General features: G+C 43.4%; 1 protein-coding gene across 1 annotated transcript in view; it reads left to right on the forward strand.

Moving 5' to 3' along the window:
- LOC126356304 (ATP-binding cassette sub-family G member 1) overlaps positions 1-25,203 on the forward strand; it is a 443,602-nt gene that overhangs the window by 351,286 nt on the left and 67,113 nt on the right. The window contains exon 7 of the mRNA XM_050007250.1: positions 22,178-22,342. Coding sequence (XP_049863207.1) covers positions 22,178-22,342 — 165 coding nt within the window. The remainder of the gene's footprint in view (positions 1-22,177; positions 22,343-25,203) is intronic.

Below are 25,203 nucleotides of genomic sequence, written 5' to 3' on the forward strand. Positions count from 1 at the left end.
GTTAGCCAGACTGGAAAGTGAATGACAATATACAAAGGACAGCATAACCTATGGAACGTCAATAATCGACCAACATTCTTCGGCAAGCATCATCATCTGGAAGTATGGGAACAGTACAATACAAGGACTATCGAAAACAACACAGAACCCACGTGTCAGTTCTGTGAAACCATACGTATATCGCAATGCAGTGGCTACTAGTCTAATAGATAACCTACGGAAGTGTAGACTCTGTCCACAGTCTACCAGCTGTGTGGCTCATTACCTCCACAGGAATCAGGTAAAATTTCAGTGACCACTCCTGAAACAGCTAATGAAACATCGATGTCTGCTATGTCTGCGACCTTTCGAACGCTACATCGTCAGTTTCAACGGGCGCTCCTACGACAATATCTGACAGACGTAGACAAAGTCGACGTTAGAGTTGTGTATGCCTCCCGAGTCGCGTTATCGATGTGACAGACCCAATACTGGAGGAAAGTAACTTTGGCAGGTAAGAACTTCAATATTTTCAACATTTCGCGGCCCTGTCAGCAATAATCGACAGCCTCAGTTGCACCGTTTACCTAGAATTTACCTAGGTTTCAGTCGGGATAACCCAACCTTCTTTAGAATAACAGTAACTAGCGTTTTTCCATAGTGGACATCGTCAAGCCAAAACTACAAATCCGTAAATTACCGTCAGACTATAAAAACATATCTGAAACTGGCTCGGCCCCACTTCGCGACCGCGATGCGGCAGCCACGAGTGCTGTACTGGAACTCCAGTAGTTTTGGCTTGACGATGTCCACTATGGACAAACGGTAGTTACCGTTATTCTGAAGAAGGTCGGGTTATCCCGACTGTAACCTAGGTAAATTCTAGGTAAACGGTGCAACTGAGGCTGTTGATTACTAAAATTAAAATTAATACTAGAGGGAAGTTCCTAGTTTAATTCGTCCTACGAGCCACCTAACCACCACGCTAAGGGTACCACGTTTCCAAATGCTGGATATCAACATGTCCACGCTGTTGACACACAAGATTAAACGTTCATGTCCTCTCACTAATGGAGAGATAGATGTCTCCGGAGACCAAGTAAGGAATTTAACTGCCAGTTTTCTCCAAGAGTATTCACCCTGGTGAGTGGAGAGATCTCAATTAAGGGTATAAAATACACAATGAATTAACACTGAACGACGTGCGGTTCTAATAATGTGCTACATAAACAAACAAAAAAGGGAAGTCTTCGGCTGCCAGTTTCTCTGTGACACATTCATTCAGTTATGCTTCTTTTCGTACCAATACTACCGGTAGTCCTATCATTTACATGTCATTTACGTGCGGTATCAGAACTACCGAACCGTAGTTTTGGTAAAGCGCAACTCTAGTTCTGAATTATGTATGTCGATCCTGCTCAGAGTATCACGTGGCTGTCGAAAGGGAGCACTGAGTCTGTCCATTAAAACTGCAACACCATAAAGGCTGCATGTAACGTCCAACTGGCATAAATTGCACTGCATGCCTGGATATACACGAAGTGGGTAGAAGTAACGCACGAAGTAGCAGGGGTAAGGCCTTCTACATTCTGAGTGTAAGATAATATTACACAGCGGTTTTTCATACATATATAGTGATTGAATGTTGGTTTTGTGTGAATATCTTGTCGTTATGCCCCGTGTATGAAGGGATAACTCCCACCAGCACGTGTCAGAATTCGACAGGATTCGGTAAAATCGTGGCCCATAGTGACTATAATTTACACATCGTCTAACAAAGCGAAATGAAGCATCCGTAAGGTACGATCAGGCATGAATGTAACTTTGTACATGCACTCATCATCGTTGGGTTAGTAAATGATTAGAGTTACAGTTTTCCGTGACACGGAGAAAGGTTATGAGAGTTCATAAGTATTTTTTGTGTTTAGTGTTATTACCACGCCAGGTAGAGTACATTAGGGGCATAAATAACGTGGTATATCGAATGATCTCAGAGACGCCACATGCTTGCCTGGCACAGTGATATCAGCATCTGAGACAGTTTGAAAGGAGCCTTATTATGTGTCTCCCCTTGCCCAGCTGTCCGAACATGAAATGTTCAGATTTATGGGTCTCGCTTCAGCTGGCTGGTCGAATCGTGACATTCGAGGAGCGCTTGCATTTTTCTGATAGCTGGTTGGTTTTATTCAGGATTCCAACACACCATATTATTCCCCAATGTTTTGGCTACAAAACCCTATTTTTCAGCCTAAAGTCCGTTTACACTATCTTATTGGGAAGGCCGGGATGGCCGCATAGTACGCCGGTGCGAAGGTCTTGCTGCATCAATGAACTGCCTATCATCCTCGTACTGTTTCCCGTGGAGTGCAACCTTTGTGGAATCAAACAGATGAAAGTCGGAAGGTTCGAGATCGGGGCTGCACGGTGGATGACTCCATGTTTCATCACCTGTGATGATATTCGACAAACAATTGTCCGATCGGTCTCCCAACGCGAAAGCAACTCCTCACTGATGGTCCTTCGCTGCTCTTTAAGGTCTTCTGGTAGGCGGCGAGGTTCTCAGTGGACACACACCTCTGAATACCTAAATACACACCTGGAAATTGAAATAAGAACACCGTGAATTCATTGTCCCAGAAAGGGGAAACTTTATTGACACATTCCTGGGGTCAGATACATCACATGATCACACTGACAGAACCACAGGCACATAGACACAGGCAACAGAGCATGCACAATTTCGGCACTAGTACAGTGCATATCCACCTTTCGCAGCAATGCAGGCTGCTATTCTCCCATGGAGACGATCGTAGAGATGCTGGATGTAGTCCTGTGGAACGGCTTGCCATGCCATTTCCACCTGGCGCCTCAGCTGGACCAGCGTTCGTGCTGGACGTGCAGACCGCGTGAGACGACGCTAAATCCAGTCCCAAACATGCTCAATGGGGGACAGATCCGGAGATCTTGCTGGCCAGGGTAGTTGACTTACACCTTCTAGAGCACGTTGGGTGGCACGGGATACATGCGGACGTGCATTGTCCTGTTCGAACAGCAAGTTCCCTTGCCGGTCTAGGAATGGTAGGACGATGGGTTCGATGACGGTTTGGATGTACCGTGCACTATTCAGTGTCCCCTCGACGATCACCAGAGATGTACGGCCAGTGTAGGAGATCGCTCCCCACACCATGATGCCGGGTGTTGGCCCTGTGTGCCTCGGTCGTATGCAGTCCTGATTGTGGCGCTCACCTGCAGGGCGCCAAACACACATATGACCATCATTGGCACCAAGGCAGAAGCGACTCTCATCGCTGAAGACGACACGTCTCCATTCGTCCCTCCATTCACGCCTGTCGCGATACCACTGGAGGCGGGCTGCACGATGTTGGGGAGTGAGCGGAAGACGGCCTAACGGTGTGCGGGACCGTAGCCCAGCTTCATGGAGACGGTTGCGAATGGTCCTCGCCGATACCCCAGGAGCAACAGTGTACCTAATTTGCTGGGAAGTGGCGGTGCGGTCCCCTACGGCACTGCGTAGGATCCTACGGTCTTGGCGTGCATCCGTGCGTCGCTGCGGTCCGGTCCCAGCTCGACGGGTACGTGCACCTTCCGCCGACCACTGGCGACAACATCGATGTACTGTGGAGACCTCACGCCCCACGTGTTGAGCAATTCGGCGGTACGTCCACCCGGCCTCCCGCATGCCCACTATACGCCCTCGCTCAAAGTCCGTCAACTGCACATACGGTTCACGTCCACGCTGTCGCGGCATGCTACCAGTGTTAAAGACTGCGATGGAGCTCCGTATGCCACGGCAAACTGGCTGACACTGATGGCGGCGGTCAGCGCAGCTAGCGCCATTCGACGGCCAACACCGCGGTTCCTGGTGTGTCCGCTGTGCCGTGCGTGTGATCATTGCTTGTACAGCCCTCTCGCAGTGTCCGGAGCAAGTATGGTGGGTCTGACACACCGGTGTCAATGTGTTCTTTTTTCCATTTCCAGGAGTGTAGTACCGCCGACAGAGGCATCCGGATGTGGAGCGAGGTGTTTGATTGTGTTCAGTCAATCACTTCGAATGAAAGTGTCCGCAAGTTCCGACACTGGAAGAGTCACAACTGTGCGCCGCCAGCCGGCTCGCAGGAGAACAAAATGGGAGTGCGCGTGTGAATTCCTAAGGGACCAAACTGCTGAAGTCATCGGCCCCTATACTAATACACTATTTAAACTAACGTATGCTAAGAACAACACACACGCCCAAGCCCGAGGAAGGACTCGAATCTCCGGCAGGAAGGGCCGAGCAGCCCGTGACATGGCGCCTCTAACCGCGCGGTAACTCCAAGCGGCCGGCTCGCAGTAGATAGGGCAGGTCTGCGCGACCTTGTTGCGATGATGACAGACGCCTCGCCCAACGACTCACCGCTCTTTTGTTTACTGTTAGGTCTCCAAGGTCATTCTGAAAGCACCTACTAATGTCTGCGATGCTCTGGTTTTTCGCCGAAAGAAACAATAACAGCTCTCTGCTTGCATGTACCTCCGTTACAGATGCCATTTTGAAAGCTACGTACACTACTGGCCATTAAAATTGCTACAACAAGAAGAAATGCAGATGATCAACGGGTATTCATTGGACAAATATATTATACTAGAACTGACATTTTCACGCAATTTGGGAGCATACATCCTGAGAAATCAGTACCCAGAACAACCACCTCTGGCCGTAATATGGGCCTTGATATGCCTGGGCATTGAGTCAAACAGAGCTTGGATGGAGTTTACAGGTACACCTGCCCATGCGGCTTCAACGCGATACCACAATACATCAAGAGTAGTGACTGGCGTATTGTGACAAGCCAGTTGCTCGGCCACCATTGACCAGACGCTTGCAATTCGTGAGAGATTTGGAGAAATTGTTGGCCAGGGCAGCAGTCGAACATTTTCTGCATCCAGAAAGACCCTAAAGGACCGGCAACATATGGGGTTTCAGATGGATCGAATGAAGGGTAGAACCACGGGTCGTAACACATCTGAAATATAACGTCCATTGTTCAAAGTACCGTCAATGCGAACAAGAGGTGACCGAGACCTGTAACCAATGGCACCCCATTGCATAACGCCGGCTGATAAGGCAGTATGGCTATGACGAATACACGCTTGCAATGTGCGTTCACCGCGATGTCACCAAACACGGATGCGACCATCATGATGCTATAAACAGAACCTGGATTCATCCGAAAAAATGACATGTTGCCATTCGTGCACCCAGGTTCGTAGTTGAGTACCCCATCGCAGGCGCTCCTGTCTGTGATGCAGTGTTAATGGTAACCGCAGACATGGTCTCCGAGCTGATAGTCCATGCTGCTGCAAACGTCGTCGAGCTGTACGTGCAGATGGTTGTTGTCTTGAAAACGTCCCCATCTGTTGACTCAGGGATCGAGACTTGGCTGCACGATCCGTTACAGCCACGCGGATAAAATGCCTGTCATCCCGACTGCTAGTGATAAGAGGCCATTGGGATCCAGCACGGCGTTCCGTATTACCCTCATGAACCCACCGATTCCAAATTTTGCTAACAGCCATTGGATCTCATCCAACGCGAGCAGCAATGTCGCGGTACGATAAACCGCAATCGCGATAGGCTGCAATCCGACCTTTATCAAAGTCAGAAACGTGATGGTACGCATTTCTCTTCCTTACATGAGGCATCACAACAACGTTTCACCAGGCAACGCCGGTCAACTGCTGTTTGTGTATGAGAAATCGGTTGGAAACTTTCCTCATGTCAGCACGTTGTAGATGTCTCCAGTGGCGCCAAACTTGTGTGAATGCTCTGAAAAGCTAATCATTTGCATATCGCAGCATCTTCTTCCTGTCGGTTAAATTTCGCGCCTGCAGCATGTCATCTTCGTGGCGTAGCAATTTTAATGGCCAGTAGTGTATAACGCCACCACCTATCTGAACTTTACGAAACTACAGGAGCTGAAGCGGCAATACTCTACAACGTTCCAAAAAATATTCAGCATTTTTCAACAGAAATTGGCACAGGAAAAAAATGACTTGCATTACTTAATGAGTGACTCTCGCATTACATAATATATAATTCTATCCAAAATTCGCTTGTGTCCTTAACTTATTCTCAGTCGCCGGTCACGTCAGAGAAACCCCAATGTAATCGTAGTTTGGCAGTCCGGAACCGTGCGACTGCTACGGTCGCAGGTTCGAATCCTGCCTCGGGCATGGATGTGTGTGATGTCCTTAGGTTAGTTAGGTTTAAGTAGTTCTAAGTTCTAGGGGACTAATGACCACAGCAGTTGAGTCCCATAGTGCTCAGAGCCTTTTGAACCATAATCGTAGTTTGGTACATTTAAAATTTTCACAGCAGACTTTCTGGAATCACTTTCAGATCTCCTAAGTTTCAAGCCGAATTCTTACCCAGCTAAAAGTTCCAGCTTTAGCTCTCGCGCCTTAAAATTGTTACAGTAGACTTTCTTGAAACACTTTCAGAATCTCCTAAGTTTCCAGCCGAGTTCTTACCAAGATAAAAATTCCAGCTTCAGCTCTCGCGCCCTTTAGCCTCTTCAAACCACTAACAGTACACAGTCAAAGTAAGTATTCTCTGGTATTGCTATGGATAGCACAGCGACACGACACAGTATTTTGTTCAGTCACATATAAGTAGTTATAGTTTGATGGGAAAACATCAGTCAAATTACCGTTATTGCACTAACTTGACACCACACTCCTCTTTCCAAGCTTCTCTTTTCTCATCATGCAGAGGCACTTGACGTTTCTCAGAACTCCAACGTCAAGTTTTCTTCAGCCATACTTAATAAAAAAGCTACAGACTGTGCTGCTGACTTCGAGAAACATTATCTAATTGGGTCATCAGATGCACCACTATTGTCTTGTAAGGTTTCATAATGTGGTCAGCTCTCCCGGCAATTGCTGCTGACCATTCTGAAGTGCTAAATGACGCACCGGTTTTTTCCGACTCCTTCCAGTACTGCTCCTAACTCGTCCATCTCGGCTGAAATCGAAATTATTTATTCTCTCTAATTTCTAGTTCTTTTTACAAATTTAAAGTATCCTAAAGAAATAAATTGCACTGTGCATCACCTGCAGAACGGATAACATGGCGGCCACTGCGCTATCTGACAAAACGATTTAGAAGCTCTCGAGCAAATCTCTGAAAAAGGGGAGGATTTCCGTCTAATTGAAGGAAGTAATCTGTAGTTGTCATTTTTTTCAGGTGGTAGCTAGTCGTGTGTGACAGCTGCTTTACTGATCACATACAAGGTAGTTTTAACACATATTGTCAAGTACCATCTATTTGTGCCCCCTCTGAGGAAGAAATCGAAAGAACTGAAGTGTGTGCTATAAGATCTGTAACCATGCAGAACTTAAGTATTCACGAGGTGCTAAGGGATCACACAATGCAAGCTTTGGAAGGAAAATAATGTTTTCTTCGCGAAATGTTAATGAGTATTTGAGGAAACCTACAAAAACATTTCGCTGCCTCCATCGCACGTGTTCTGTAAGCGCAAAAAGGGCAGAATTTTTCCCCACTCCATTGCGAATAGAATAGGAAAGAAATTGAATATAGATATACAGGTACCGATGTACTTCAAAATGTTCGAATGTGTGTGAAATCGTATGGGACTTAACTGCTAAGGTCATCAGTCCCTAAGCTTACACAATACTTAACCTAAATTATCCTAATGACAAACACACACACACACATGCCCGAGGGAGGACTCGAACCTCCGCCGGGACCCTCCGCACAGTCCATGACTGCAGCGCCGTAGACCGCACCGATGTACTTATCTGACTAAGTCTTCTACGTGACAATTTAGTATGCCGGACAGAACTAGAATTATCTGCTGATGAGTTTTCAGCTGATGGGGTGCGGATACCAATATGCAAAATGGCTTAATTAAGTAAATACAACCATTGCAGTTCTTAATCATATATTGGAAGAAAATAGAACTGAGGACGATGCGCCATAATTAGTCTAAGAGCAGTACTACACCCGTTATACAGGAATAGTAAATTCTAAAGAGGGGTTGCCTGCCTCTGTCGATTATGTGCCTGGACCAACACGGAGGTACTACGTTTTTCTCGGTTGGAGAAACTGCAGTACCCGAAACCACACCCAAGAGTCTTCTAAATTATCACTACTCTTAACACCAATCTACAACAGTGACTCACTTTATGCAATGGTGAAAACAAATACAGGTCATAGGAAGGCAACTCCGAATTACCTCTTCTAGAATATGTCGGGCAGTTGAAGAGTTGTGTGTTAGATCTCGCATTCCACCAAGTACAAATGGTGCTGAGTTATGAATGAATGTGTTCTAAGTTACCTCACCAGAGAGAGTTAGCGACGGCTTTCACTCTGCCTGTGAGAGAAATCTCGCACGCACGTGGCGCTGTTAGAAAGTATTGACCCCAGCCACCGCCCAGAAGGACCTGCGGTCGTTCGTCCCTTGTTCGCACATTGTTTGGTGACTGATCTCTCCCCGCTGCTATTCTTTAAGCAGCTAGTAACTTTCAGAACGTGGTGTGGCATTTTAAGCATCCCTTAAGCGTCCCTAATGAGATTAAAATTATGAATAAGTTAACCAGCTTTTCACGTTAAGTTGTCTCTTTGCTCTTGACAGTAAGAGAGGCCCAAAACCTTAGAAATTAATAACTTTTGTACTGTACTACATAACAACAACTGACATTCGCCATGTGACAGGTCAAATAACGTCAGCGTATGCATCCCTAGCTGCAATAACAACGTGCAGTAGGCATTCCACTTCTCATATATGTTCCAGGTACTCAGCGACGACATGTCTCTAGTCCTGCAGGTCTGTAACCTTGGTTCGGTACACTCGGTCTTTTACAAAGCTTCGTAGGAGAAACTCTGATATTGTGAGATCAGCTGACCTTGGCGGCCACCGAATCGGACCGTCTGGTTGAGCCTAGTTATCCGGAAATTTTCACTCAGAAATTTATGGACTTTAGGGACTAGTGAGGTGTTGCCCCATCATGGTGTAACGTGACAGACTGCAGGTGTTTTAACTACGGCACAGAAAAATCTTGTAACGTGTCCTGTTAAACATCCCTGTTGGAGGTAAGCTTGCTGAAAAACGATGGGTCAATGAATCAATCGTGTAATATGCCGCGAAGGAGATACATTCGTCGTAAGCGGTCTACAGTGTATAAAACTATCGAGAACATTGAGTTCACTACAACATCTGGTGATAAGAAGAACCGCATACCAGTTAAATCTGTTGCCGCTACTGCTCTTGTGGATGGGCCTTGTGTGATGTGGTTTCAATCCGTCACGTTTGTTGGCAATGGGAGTAAGGTAAACTCATCCAGGTGCTCTTCGCACCACGCACGTACACTGCGAAATGTGTGGCACGGTGCACTGTCCTGCTGGTAGATGCCATTGTGCCGAGGAAAAAGAAACTGCATGTAGGGATGGTGTAACGTCCCCTTAGAAAAAAATATGAATGACTGTGCTAATAAACCTCTTACGTTACTTGATTTTCAAACAGCTGAGCAAAACTGAACGTACTCAGACATTTCTCTCTTTACTTATTCTGATCATCAGTAAACTGACACACAATATTTTTAGCGCAACGCAATCTGACTTTCAATAATCCCTACAAAAGAATGGCCCTGAATAACAATAACCTATACCTTTCATGAATCACTTACCTCACAAAAATCTTCGTTACTCGATCTACTGCAATACAGCGAGCGCCAATACTGCCAGCTAAATAAAAATTCTAACTATTGAAGGCGCTGACTACTGTTAGGCATAGTTAGCAAATGAAATATTTTGATAGAGAACAAATAAGGTATTTACCTTAATAGTGTTCAAAAGTCATCATATATATATCTCTCAGTTCATGACATCCATCTTTACAAATTTCCTTTTTCTGGAGGACACATGTCCAGGTCGTCCGCTTATAGTAACCTCTCAAAACTCTGGCATCTCTCTCTCCACATCCACCACTGCTGGCGACTCACCTCCAACTGCGCAATGCTACGAGCTGTTCCCGTCCAACTGCCCAACTCTACAATAGCGAAATTCTAACAATGCTAGCCAGTCGCAGACTGCACACAGCACAGTCAGTGATTTTCATACAGAGCGCTACGTAGCGGTATCAGCATAAAAACCTCAACAGCCTACTTACAATGGACATCATCCCCAATGTTAAGTGCACACTTTTGTTGATCCATTCTACCTTCCAGAATGACGAGATCACCCACGGGATGCTACGATAACGTCACCCAGATCATAACGCTCCCTCCTCCTGCCGGGACGCTTCCGAAGATTGTTGCACGACCGTACACACCAACTGTCATCTGTTGGATGGAGCATAAAACGTGATTCAACTGAAAAGGCCTCCTATCGCCATTCAGTGGACATCCAGTGCAGACTACTTCCAGCCTCCCGCGCCGATTAACAGCAGTCAGTATGGGTGCATGAACCAGGCGCCAGCTGCGGTGGCTAATTCACAGCAAAGTTCGCTGAATGGTCATTGAGAAGACACTGTTGGTGGCCTCTTTGTTCTTCTGACTGGTCAAATGCTCGACAGTTTGTCCTTCCCCCTTCCTAATCGGTCTTTTGATTGCGATATAAATGACCGTGATCGCGTATGCCGAATGAAACTTTGCAATGAGTAAGGCTATCGTTACCGAAGGAAAATAACACCGGTTAGTCGGAGAAAAGTGCACAACAGGCATTTCTGAAGGAAGAATTTATTTTAAATCTAATCTAAATACTGATAATAATTTTGAAATGGATGGACTTTATTGCAGTCGTTCACGAAATACACATAGGGAAAAAAGGGTACCACGTGTTATTCAACACAAAAAAATACTGATTAGCAAAAAAAGGATAATTAAACGGTCGCCAGCCCACTAGATCAATAGATGTCCAGAATACTAAGAATGGTAATGCCAAAGAAAATTAAGCAAATAATCACTGGCGTGGCAATAGAAGATTGTCACACTTTCCACAACTCAACAGTTCTCGCGAAAATAAATGAATAAGAAAGCACTGAGTTTGCAGTTACTTAATCTGAAACAATAAATTTTGAAAGAAAAGTTAAATAAATGACCGACTGTAACTGAAACTTTCTTACGCAAAAAAAAAGATCTGTAGTAACCTCAACGTAACTTAATGCAAAATTTGGAAAGAAACAAGCAATTTACTTGTAATAATTGAAAGACTGAATCAAATTTACCTTAAGTAAATAAGCAACTGATTTTACTTTTAACATAAGAACAATAAGGTACATACCAAACCAGCAGAAGTCACTCGATAAGCTAAGTACAGAATCTATGAAATTGCGCACTCTTAACTTGTGTTGTATCTTTAGTCACTAGTTTTGCCAGTGAAATTTTACATTACCTTAAGTGAGTGAAGTTAATACTCAAAATTACAAATTCTGTGAGCCTCTATTACGCAATACGAGAATGAACAGTTATCGAGGCCACAAAATTTAGAACTGAAACTGGTCATTAGCAAACAAACCAAACTGGCAGGAAATAGTTAATCAATTTTCCTACTTTTTCTACACTTCGTGATTGCGTGGAAAGGAAAGCGATTCTGCTTGGTAATATTGTTTTTTGGACAATGACAACACAGGTGCCCTACAAGTTTTAACTATTGCAGATTATTGTTCAGGTTAGTCATACTTTGTGAAAGAAATGCCACTGCGTAACGCCCGTACAGTATCAGTTACACTCTCTCAGTTAACAATCTTACGACGCTGTAGCTGTGTGGACGACGAAGAATGTAGCCGACGATAATGCTGAGCTGATGCTGTTGCTGTTAGTGGTTCAGGACCACGAGTCGTCTCCAGAGCCACGGATACTTATGGGACAGGCAACAGGTAGAATTGCAGCTTCCCCCGCCTGTTCACTGCTTGCGCGCGCTCAATATTCGCGAGTTAACGAGTTAGGTGGCCTCCACTTGCGCGATCATAGCGGCACACGGAGTCTGCGCGAGCGCGAAACAAACACTTCCGCACTCTTTCATGACTCAGGCTGCTCTGTTTCTTCTGCAGTGCGATAATGACTCTCCATACACAAAGATAAACAACGGCACAGCTACTGCTATTTCATTGTTGCTACCGGTACATTTTTTCTTTCTTTAATCTTAAAGTTCCATTGGCTATTACCCGGAAATTTACGATATTCACATTATAATTACGACCAATTATGTACGTTCACAAATAAATACATTATTACATCGGTTACATATTAAATATAGTTTCTGTAATAAAGCTTACAGATTCATAATTACAAGTGCAGTACAAATTATCAACGGCTAGTAAATGATGAAAAGTTTGGATTATACAGAAGGTATGTTATCTGCATTCTCAGTGTTACAAGTTGCATGTGTATTCGCCTGCACAAATTGTAACCTCCCCCTTACTAATCGGCCTATCCTGCTTACTATATAAAATATGACAGTGGATCGCGCGTACACCTAATGGAATTTTTCTAATTGGATAAGGCTACCTTTCCCGAAGAAGTAACACCGATAAGTAGAGGGAAACTGTACAACCTATCTTCCTGATAGAAAAGTCTACTAAAAATAAAAAATTAATTAAACCGAACAGGGTTACAATTTGGAAAAATGAAACTTATTCTGTGCATTCACTCACTAACAACACTGTACAGAAAAAGGGTACCACTGATCATGAATCCTAAAGTTACACTAATGAACGAAAAGGAAATAATTACGGTCGCCAGCCCACAAGGGCGATTTACATCCAAAATCTTTAACAAGATGATTGGAAAGAAAAACATTTATTATTAAACACTGACGTGGCAACTGAAGGTTGTCAGGTTTTTTGACACTAATTTTAAGTAAGTATGTAATGATAAAGAAAACTGAGAAGTCACTTTTACGTTAAGTTTGTCATTAAATTCTGAAAAAGGCAATCGAGTAATGATTTGAAAATATGCATTTAAACTGTATGTTGGTATTGAACTTCGTTACGTGAACAATGACTTTCAGAGATATCAACATTACGTCATAAAAGATATTTAGAGAAAGGCACACACTTTTTGCTTTGTAGTTACTTAATTTTCAAATTGGATTTGTCTGAACAACTGAGCCTTTTTTACTGACTTGAACAGAAATGAATACTAGAAAACGTACCAAACCAAACAGCCATGTGCTCCAAACTATATAAAAATAAATAAAACTTCCACACTCTTAATTTGTGCATTTTCTTTAGATTTGGATTTTTTCCAGTGATAGACTCTCAAACTTCGGTTAGTATATAAGGAAAAAAGGGAACAAGGACCCTGTTTGGTGACAATGTCTGGGGGCAATGAGGACACAATCGCCCTGAATTTAACTGATTATTATTTTAAAAAAGTTCATTAATCAAATCACATTCAGTTGTGCTGCTGGGTTAGCCGTTAATACTTTCTACCAATGAACAGTCTTACTTCAGTGCTGGGCGTGCGACGAAACTCGGAGCCGACGACGAATCTGTGTTGCTGGAACTGCTGCTGTTGTTGAAGAAGGTAGTATCTTGTTGGGCCACGGCTAATTACAGGAACGGGCAATCGTAATGAATACAGCCTCTTCCAGCTGTCCACTGTCCTTCCTCCTGCTACTAGTCATTTGGCCGGCGCGTGTACATGATGCCGCCGAAATGGTACTCTCTACTACGAGAGCGTTAACACCACACTCCCGCACACTAAAAGCGCTGGGACCCGTCTCCTCTGCCCAGCACCCCGTACCCAAAGATTTTACAACGCACAAGCACTGCTGTTATCGATGCTAGTCGATGCAAATAACAGTTTCTTTGGCTTTTTCCCAGAGCTTACAAGTTTCACAGTAAAACACAGATAAATACAATGAAACGTCAACAGACTTCTCCCTAAATGTACACATACAGTGAAGCAATGTCCTTACTCATTAAAAAGAAAGCATTTAAATTACAAATGTTTACATACAATTAAAAGAATTATATATCGGTAGCAGGTGCGATGCATCCTGCATTTTCGGTGTTACAACATCTCCGCAGCTGTCGTCCATTCGTGTCATTTGTGGCCCATGGTTCGCCACAGTTCCCTCTGTGCCGGTTTTGGATAGCGCCATTTTGCCACGCACGCTATATCTTAATCACTAAAACACTTCAAAATAGTTAAATAACTTTCACACATTGTATGTACTCGAGTTCCAGTCTTCAGGCTGGAGTGAACCCTGCCTATTTTTTTTTTCTGTGTCATCAGTTTTGACTGGCTGGTTGCGGCCCGACGCAATTTCTTTTCCTTTATAGCCTCTCTTATGGATTAGTTTCAAAGACGCAACGAAAATCAGATGATTTGAACACGGGTGAAACAAGGACACACTGTACAATGTCTACCTTGAATTATTTGATGAAGCATGCGCTAGCAAATGCCCACGGTTCAGTAAAAGCCTTCTGGTACAGGCATTTTCAGAGTAAGACTTCTTCCTACCTCCCAAATCAAAGGGAACTGTTATGAGAACGAAAATCAGTTCAAAAAAGGAAAACATAATCTAGTCCTGCTGTGCCTTAACAACCTAAAAAGCGATTTTTCACAAATACTTCCGGTCATGGGACAAATGTTAGAACAATTTTAGTACCAAGGACACTACATTGAAGGAGACAAAATGGCAATTTTCTCCGATACCTTACTTTTCCAGTTGCAGGCTCTGATCGGATACCTCACAGACAGATGTCGGAACTCAGAAACGTTGCGAGTCTCTGAAACAGCAATTGGGACTCCCCTGTTTATAAATTGTACGGACCTGAGGCGAAATTATCTAACACTACTCGGAATTCCAACAAAAAAACGACGTAAGACGACTGTAATTTAGGCGCTGGTAACACAGACTCATCAGCCACATTACGTGCGGCTGGCAAATAGCTTTCAAGTTGAAGTTGAGTCTTCACACAGAAACACTTATAATTCCATCACAACAGATTCGCAGCTTGTCGGTATAAAAAAGCTAGTCAAGAAAACCGCATCCGCTTCTCAAATGACGGAACTCAACCAACAGAATCTACTTTAAGTCGCCGTATGACGTAATTATAGCGGACATAGACGTAATTTTGTTACGCATTTATTCCTCAGGCACAATTCATTACTACAGGTTTCGGCTACTCAAACGGCGAATTTCTCAAACTGACATACAAACACATCCAAAGCTCCATGTCTCGTTGAGGAATAGGAATATGCGTTGTCGAACGAGGTATGGGGGGCGGGGAGGGGGGGGGGAGCTTCTGTGAAGTCTGGAAGGTAGGAGGAGGTGCGGTACTGGCCGAAGTGAAGTGCGCTCGGGTAGCTCAGGGGGTAGAGCGCTTGGCAGCAAAAGTCAACGGTCCAAGATCCGGCACACAGTTTGTCTGCCATGAAGTTCCAAAATTTCAACACAGTGTGAGCAGTCGAGTATTGTACAACGTTAGTGAGTGAATTATAAACGATTGTCGTTAATGGTTGCAATAGCAAATGTTAAATGACTATTGTGAGACTTTGTTTGATGAACAATGATTTAAAAAATACGTTTAGTGACGCAGTTCTCGTCACGATATAATGCTTTACTGTAACAAAGTAGATGTAAGAGATTTCGGAACTGAACAGCACCTAAATTCCTTAGAGTCCACCTCCTTAGCTGAGGGGTCAGAGTAGATGGCTGCCATGCAGAGGACCCGGGTTCGATTCCAGGCACTGTCAATGATTTTTCCTTCAATGGGAGGGCTGGTACGGGGTGCACTTAGCCTCTTGTTCCCAATTGAGGAGCTGACTGAATGAGAAGTGGCGGCTCCAAGGTCTAAAAATTCGCCAAAATGACTGGTAGAGTTGTGTGTTGACCACATGCCCCTCATACCGCGTCCGAATGACGCCGCAAGGCAGAGGATGACATCCTTTGGGCCTTCACGTTCTCGACGGGGATTTCGTAAAGCCAAGATCTCCTGATATAAAAGGAGACCTGTTAAATTCTTTATTGGTGCTGTAAGACAACTGACGCTTCATCTACTAACAGCCTTTTGCTAATACCTGGAGCGAGAAAAGAATCCTGCGGGGTTATGCATATGCACTGGACTTACCAAGCTTCAAGAAGCATTGGACGACATGGGCGTAGAACTGCAGAGTAATAGCAATTACGTCAGTTTGTTGCGACGGAGCATGTCTGTTCGCATATGCTGACTGTTTTGGAAACGAACCAGTTACTCTGTAATAATCAATACAAATGCAGTCACATTTATAGCAGGCAAAAACTATAAAAATAATAATGTTGCTGCACCATTTGTGACTATACACTCATTATCAATAGTCCATCTCAAGCTTGGTACACTATGACGCAGCCAACAGCCAAGACTCATTTTATTTATTTATTTATTTATTTATGCATTTATTTTACCTGGCAAGATTAGGGCCTTCAGGCCCTCTCTTACACCTAACCAGGCATACTCAGATTGAACGAGTTACAGTTACTAAATAACATTAAGAACATTTAACGTATTATGCAGTATTGATGTCAAACGAGAAAAAATTTGAGATTATAACAGTAGTACAATGATAGTTATAACAATAAAAATAATTATAACAATCAACGATAATAATGATAATAATAATGATAATAGTAATAATAATAATAATAATAATAATAATAGTGACTAAGTATATGAAAGTAAACATACATTTCTTTTGTGAATGTCAGTTAGTTGGGAATTTTCTCGTTATATTCTTGCAGCTTGTGAGTTATTCTCATCGAGCAGAGACATAAGACGATAGAATGGGGTGAAAGAGATATATGAGAGGTAGATAGGTTTGAAGAAGAGATACTGGTCGTACGTTCGAAACTGGTACAATCATAGAACACTTCGTGCTTTTTTTACTGCAATACGTTTTATTGTTCCAACTGCACTCAAGGTTACCTCCGCATAAAATGAGAACCGTAAGCAACGCAGAGCCCGCAAACATCGATCGGGTGACATCTCGCTCTTGTCGTTCATGAGATCCAGAATGTTGTCAGTAGCAGAGTCCAACTTCTGTGCATCCTGACTTCCGAAATGATTCGACAGAGTTCTATGTTACCGCCTGGCAAACAAAGCACATAAGAAAATATCGGACTTAGCATGTGAGTGTATTCAAATTTCTTAGCAAAGCAAAACAGTACAATCGACTGCTGAAAGTTCGAACCTCGAGAAAACGAACTCGTCGTAATACCCCTTGAAAACCCTCGATAAATCGAAGTATCCCTGCGTTTCAGTACATACGATAATTCGAAGCGATTTTCGTGACAGATCGCTCTGCAAAGACTTCGTCATTTGAAGTGAGCGACTGTTTAACATTTGGTTATTTCAATTGTTTCACCAACTGCACTGATAACTAATTGAAGTCCTCATGACACTTCTTTGTTTTCTCAACATTGCATAACTTATTACAGTATACAAATCAGTAGTAAAAATGATTTTAATCAAGTACAAGCATATGACTTTGGGTGCTGAAAAGAAGAAATTATTGAGGTCGGGATGTATGAAAATTTCGGGTTTCCGTCATCCACACCGTTGACAATCCAGAAGTCGAAAGACAGTATTGCTAAAAGAAGTATCATAAAGAGGGAGAAAGCGGATCCGGCAAGCTCCCACCTCTTGAATAATCTACTGAAACACATTAGCGAATGTAGAGGATAAGACATGCCTGTCGCAGGCTATTGTTTAAAAACAGAGTATGCCATCGGCTGTTAGACAGGGAACTGAAGGGTTCGTCGCTAGTGAGCGGTGGTTGACAATCTTTGAAACAGGGTGCAACTTCGGTCCTAGTTACATCCGTGGAGAAAATACGTTAGTTGCTGACGCAGCTTGTTATGTATATGAAATTGAATGAAATGAGAGTTTTCGAATATATTCTCGGTAATTTGTATGGTTCAAATGGCTCTGAGCACTATGGGACTTAACATCTTAGGTCATCAGTCCCCTAGAACTTAGAACTACTAAGCTAAGGACATCACACACATCCAAGCCCTAGGCAGGGTTCGAACCTGCGACCGTAGCAGTCGCGCGATTCCGGACTGCAGCTCCTAGATCCGCACGGCCACCACGGCCGGCGGTAATTTGTATGCCTTTGGTTTGAAATATTAAAATAAATACAAAATAATTTAGTAGGTAAAAAAATATTCATTGTAAGTTGAGTAACATCTGTTATTTCATGCTTTCCTTCGTAAGGCAATATGTGTGTTATCGAATTTACAGTATCCATTTTTAACTCACACTATTACATCAACTTCTTCCTGATTCCACTTTGATCAGTCAAACATTCGTTTAATCTAATTCACATTTATTCGAACTTTTTATTGAGTTCCTTAAAATTACAATCATCAATAGTTGACTGCATAACACAGCGCTCAACGGTACACTATGTGACCAAAAGTATCCGGTCACTCCCATGTAATGCGCAGTTGATCACTAGTTGTCACGAGACGTAGACCCACCAGTATAAAATGAGACAGTGGGTATTATGTAGTCAGTAGAGGAGCACTAACAGCATAAGGGGTTGGTCAGAGGAGTTCAGTGACTCAGAAGGTGGCCTAATCCATCAGAGACATTTCAATTCATCGAAAGCTGCCCAAGCCGACTGCTCATGACGTGACTTGGAAACACGAACAAATCACCACAGGTAAACAAAGAACAGGCAGACCGCAGGTGCTGCCGGACAGCGACCGTCGAGCACTGCGGAGGGAGGATGTGGAAAAATCGAACGTAATAGGCGGAAGGAATCATTCGTGAGTTACAAAGTTCTACTAGCAGTCCAGCTAGATATTGAGTTAAGAAAACAGGATACAAACACCTTGCAGCTCATCATAAGCCACCCATTTCTATAGTCAATGATAAGCGACGCTTGAGGTGGTGCAAAGAGCAACACCACGACTGGAAACAAGGGATGTGTTCAAACTATCGTTTTCGCAATGTCATAGAAAGGTTTGGGTTTGGAGAATGCCTGGAGAATGTTACCTTCCATTATGTGTAGCGCCAACAGTGACCTACGGAGGAAGTGGTGTTAAGGTATGGGGTGTTTTTCATGGTTAGGGAATTGCCCCCCCCCCCCCTTATTGCGCTTAATAAAAGGCTGAACCTGGAAGAATAAGAATAGCATTGTGTACTGCGAACATTAGAGCGACATCTAGAAGGCGATGACCATAACAGCATGACAATGCGCTCGGTCGTCATATAGCATCTGTGAGGCAATGATCTGTGGGATGAACCCAGGGGAACACAGTCAGGATGACGAAGAACGTCGACTTCGCTCCATACCCTAGGATCCAGGCTTCTATTTTCGACTGTGAGACACCTCACTGAAAGTGTCCGTAACAGAGTTCAATCCGTCATAAAGGAGAAGAGTGGACACACCTTGTGTTAGTGTCCACCAACAGTTGGTCGTAAAATTTTGATCACATGGCGTATATCATAGTCCTGTACGTCATTTCTAGATATAGGCGCTCTTCAGACGCCTTAGTGCATTACCGTCTCCTAATCTTCCGAATCCATGTTGCTCCTGGACAATTCAAAAAATGTTCAAATGTGTGTAAAATCTTATGGGACTTAACTGCTAAGGTCATCAGTCCCTAAGCTTACACACTACTTAACCTAACTTATCCTAAGGATAAACACACACACCCATTCCCGAGGGAGGACTCGAATCTCCGCCGGGACGAGCCGCATAGTCCATGACTGCCTCGCCCTAGACCGCTCGGCTAATCCCGCGTGGCCCTGGACTATATTCCATTACGCCGCCCGTTTGATGTTTCCTTCTTTCTTCGCATTCAGCACAATTTTTTGCGCAGTCTACCTTCTATTCGTCTGGTTGCATGCCTGACCCATCTGATTCGTTGCTGCCTTTCTGTCCATTCTGTTCCGTGATCCTCTTGTTTTCTCCCTAGTCTCTCATCTCAGTTCACGACTTGCGCCTCTCCACAATACGCTTACCAACCACAATTACTGATCAGTTTTCGCATTAGAAGTAATTTCATTATTTCATTTTATTTCATTAACAGTACACAGTAACCCACCGCCTTGAAATGTAAGGTGGGTCGTATGCTTCTGAATCTAATAGCAAAGACTTCTCATTGTTACATTCTTATTGGTATACAGTTGTTAATGCTTTTTTTAAAAATAATATAAGAAACATTAATGCATACTGAATCTAAACTTTCCCTTTCATAAACATTAGATATTCTGATCTGAAAAATCAGTTTGCTTTGCAAACAGCATGCAGAGCCATATCTACTCTTCGCACTTATTTCTTTTTTATCCATCTTGTCCAGCTGCCCTAAACACAAAAACTCATCTATTGTATCAATAACTTAATAAGTACAGTATTCTTTTTGATTCGTTGATTATCTGTTATGAGCAACCTCTTCATTCACTCGAACCACACAAGTAGACCTTTGTTCATTTAATCCCGTAAACAGGCGTATTTTTCCGCTTATAGACTGTTGGGCTGCGAGTGTGGACATACTTTTTGTTAAAGCAGGGCACAGCACCTTGCAAAGAACGATTCATTAGTTAGTTTGCAGCCGGTCGTACGCAGAAAATGGTTACCTTCACAAATATCAGAGGTTTGTAAATAGTTATTATTCCTAAATATTAGACTGAGAATCTGTGTCGTTTTCCTGACTTTCGCTAACTATTCTAGATGTTGAGAATTATTTCGGCTCTGTATAGATTTTTTCGTTACTATGAAATAACACATTTGCTGAAGGTCCTCGTACGTGGACCGCAGGTCATAGTGAATATTTCAATTATTCTTCGATAATGGAATAGTAAACAGTAACGCATGAAATAACTACTGACTGGAAAACGCGGAATTATATGATTGGGTAGATTGCGAATTCTCGTTTTTGGGTGAAATTTATCCTGCTGAGCTGCGTTAAACTGAAAGGTAAACAAGAAGAACGTTAAGATGCCATGCCAGTAGCTAGGAGAAGAAGACGTCCTTGTACAGTGAATTCCTCTGACAGTAAATATGTGGATGATGTAGAAAGTGTGAATAAAAACCCAAGAAGAGTTGTGTTGCAACCGATTTCAGAAGCTACGTTTTACAATGTTGGCCAACTACTAAAATTTTTTGAGGCAAGGAATGCCTCAAAATGCAGGAAACCTGGCTGAAGTTCCAAGACAACAGACATGTCCGTAAAATGTGGTACGCATTTGTGTATTGTGAAAAATAATTCTTTTGAAGCTTACAGATTTATTACAGATTTCTTTTGAAGCTTACAGATTTATTTACCGGTAGTATCAAATTATTCCTTGCCATAAATTATTGTATGACTATTATCTTCTTGCATTTGTGATGGCTCAAATGGCTCTGAGCACTATGGGATTTAACTTCTGAGGTCATCAGTCCCCTAGTACTTAGAACTACTTAAACCTAACTAACCTAAGGACATCACATACATCCATGCCCGAGGATTCGAACCTGCGACAGTAGCGATCCCTCGGTTCCAGACTGTAGCGCCTAGAACCACTCAGCCACATTTGTGATGTTTTCTCTGTTTTGGAAATCATGTGTTTCACAAACATTAACATTAATAACCATATTTGGGGTGTGCAGTACGATATAAAGTTTACTGCTTCGTATTAAATACATTTATTGCTGAATAAAATGTTTTTATTGAAAGAAGGGGAAAAAACTACCTAGCAAAGACTAGTACTTTTCACGATAAGTGAGACTCGTAGTCCACATATATGGACCTCCATTTATGGCTTAGTTTATCATCAAAAGTTTTTCATTTGCATTTGTGTCGTGCTTGTTTATTAGTTTGCTGGAAAATATATAAAAAAAGAAATCCTGACAATTCCGTTCTCTCTCAGGAATGAAGCGGTTCGGGATGATTGGATGTTTTTTTTTTTTTTTTAAAGAAAAAAAACATTAACTCCCAGCTTTTCTTTGCAGACATAAACGTAATTCCCCTCATAGACCTCATTTGCAAAAGCAGGTATATAAAATGTTTCGTCATAACTACTGAACTACTAATCTAGGAATTGTACGGTGTGCTGCAGTGACATCATGTACGTAGAGAAAGATACAGTACACAAGGAGAAATGGTGCACGGTGAGCGTGAACTTTCCTGCAAGTAATTGCAAATCTATCTGCATAGGTGCAACGAGCAAGTGTTTAGTCCGCACTCCCCCTTGTGTTACAGTGGTGGAGATGCTGGAAGTTCCCGACGAAGAGGACGCGCTTGTGTTGGAGCGACTGTGTGCAGCCATCGACAACGGCCGCAACCGGTGGCAGCTCCCACTGCCCGTCACTGCAGGTGACGAGTACGGTAGCTCCGAGGTAGCCAACGTCTTCGCTGCGGCTCCAGGTAAGACACAGAGCCCATCGTGTTCTGTAAACGGTTATTCGTAAGTACCTCCGTGTTTTCAGCACACGACTGCGCGAAAGCTACAAATCATATAGAAAAATGACACTTCTCAGTGAACTTAGGATCTGTCCAAGTTTTGAAAGGAGTGTGTTGGTAGGCGTGTTTCTACATCTGAGAGATGATGTTTATTCACATTTCGTGAGAGCCGCATAAGAGTGGCGCTACCACCGCCAATATAAGGGTCCAAATCAGTTTATCTTTAAATACCCGCTGTAGCGGTCATGAGGTCATACGTGATGAGTTGATATTAGTCAAGAATGCCTTTAAGGCGACAAAGACGCCATTATCAGCACAACACTGAGTGTGAGCGAGGTCGTGTTATAGGGTTACGAGAAGCTGGATGTTTCTTCTTCGATATTGCAGAAATACTTGACAGGAGGGATGCCATAGTACATGATTACTCGCAGCGGTGTTCACGAGAATGTACGGTCGCAAAAGACCGATCTCCGGAAGGCCACATGGCACTAACGCGAGAGAGACCATCGTGTTCGCCACATGGCTCGGGCACATCGTACTGCATCTGCAGCAGCAATTTGAGCAGCAGTTGGCACCGCAGTGACACAACGAACTGTTACAAATCGGTTACTTCAACGACAGCTCCGAGCCAGAAGCCGTGTAGCGTGTATTCCACTGACCCCCAAACCACCGCCATTTGCGTCTTCGGTGATATCAAATGAGATCTCATTGCACACCAGTGTCCAGGTCTGCTGCGTTTTCCGATGAAAGCTGGTTCTACCTCGGTGCCGTTGATGGTCGTGTGTTGATAAGACCAGTCGAGAGCCTGCAAAATGACATGTCTGCATACACTGGACGCACGCATGGAGTTATGGTTTGGCGTGAGATTTCATACGACAGCAGGAACACTCTCGTGGTATCCCACTCACCCTGAGTGCAAATTTATACGTCATTCTGGTAATTCCACCTCTTGTCCTGCCATTCATGAACAGCATTCCATGGGATGTTTTCCAACAGGATAACTCTCGGACACATAAGAGCTGTCGTAACTAAAACAGAACATTGTCAAGTTCTCTTGGTCTGCTCGATCACCAAGTCTGCCACCAATCAAGCGCACATAAAACATCATCGGACGACGACTCCAGCTTCATTCACATCCACACATCCAGTATTAACTGTCCCTTCGTTGACCGACGAAGTGCGACAAACATGGAACTCCATTAGACATACTGGCGTCTGGAGAACACAATGCATGGGCGTTTCCATGCTTGCATTCAACACTCTGGCGGTTACATACACCGGTTTTTTATGTATCGCCATTTCACATGTGCAGTGGCTTATTTCGCCGCTTACATTACGCTGTGATCTTGCGATGTTCAAAAAAATGGTTCAAATGGCTCTGAGCACTATGGGACTTAACATCTATGGTCATCAGTCCCCTATAACTTAGAACTACTTAAACCTAACTAACTTAAGGAGATCACACAACACCCAGCCATCACGAGGCAGAGAAAATCCCTGACCCCGCCGGGAATCGAACCCGGGAACCCGGGCGTGGGAAGCGAGAACGCTACCGCACGACCACGAGATGCGGGCTCTTGCGATGTTCATCACTTAAATATGTTACCAAGACAAATGTATTCACGAAATTCCATTACTCTACATTAATTATTTTTAACCAAACAAACAGTGCTATTGGCCTTGTTTCACAATTGTATTATTACTATTATTGCACAACCTAGATCATTTACGTAACTAGGTCGTTCAATGATAGTAATAATAAAATTGTGAAACAACGCCAAAAACAGTGTTTGTTTAGTTAATTTACAATGTTTCGCCAAGAACCCACAGTTGATTCAATTAAAATAATTGTGTTTTGCTGATGCGCTTTTCTTGCGTCATTGCGTGTGCATGTAATTCATCGAAGTCGCTGCTGCGACTGGCCTGGACATCACAACAGCAACCCGCTGTTGAATCTGTTCATTGGGTTGCCTATCTGCAGGTATTAATTCGGTCTGTCGATACGGAGTGTACGATTTATCTATATTTTCTGATTCATCTGCCCACTAATGGTGAGCTCTGCAACTACTCCACGGGGCTTGTGACGAATGGAAACTTGGAGAGGTGTTATATCTACTAATATGTATCATTTTTAGCGTTCCGTTCCACAATCAGTAGAAAATGGACCGTTATAGGATCACTGCCCTTCTGTCTGTATGTTAAGACGCCTTTTTCTCAGGAACGGATAGACATACCAAGCTGACATGTATGACACATACTAAGCTCTATGGTCAGTCGTCGGTGTATAAAACGCAACCTTCTAAGTCACTGCGATCAAAAGATAAGGCCATTTATGTCACTTATTTTGATACAGACTCGTGAAATCTGAAAATGCTCAAGGTTCAACGGTACAAACAGAGGAAAAATCCGAAAAATGTTGCTTTGTAATTATATCATACGAAAAAAGTTTCATTTGTTGACCGTCTATCTGTCTGTGCGTCTGTCTGTTAAGACCGCTTTTTTGAGGAAGGGGTAGACGTATCAAGTTGCAAGTTGTGCCACGTCCTAAATGTCTGTGGAGCCTCGGTGGTAGCCGGCCGGAATGGCCGTGCAGATCTAGGCGCTACAGTCTAAAACCGAGCGACCGCTACTGTCGCAGGTTTGAATCCTGCCTCGGGCATGGGTGTGTGTGATGTCCTTAGGTTAGTTAGGTTCTAGGCGACTGATGACCTCAGAAGTTAAGTCGCATAGTGCTCATAGCCATTTGAATTTGAATCCTCGGGCGTGTAAAAAAGTTGAGCGTGTAAGTCAATGCAGTCAAAATGCGACCATTGATACTCGCAAAC

The sequence above is a fragment of the Schistocerca gregaria genome, chromosome 3 (genome assembly GCF_023897955.1).
Source record: "Schistocerca gregaria isolate iqSchGreg1 chromosome 3, iqSchGreg1.2, whole genome shotgun sequence".
Classification (NCBI taxonomy): Eukaryota; Metazoa; Arthropoda; class Insecta; order Orthoptera; family Acrididae; genus Schistocerca; species Schistocerca gregaria.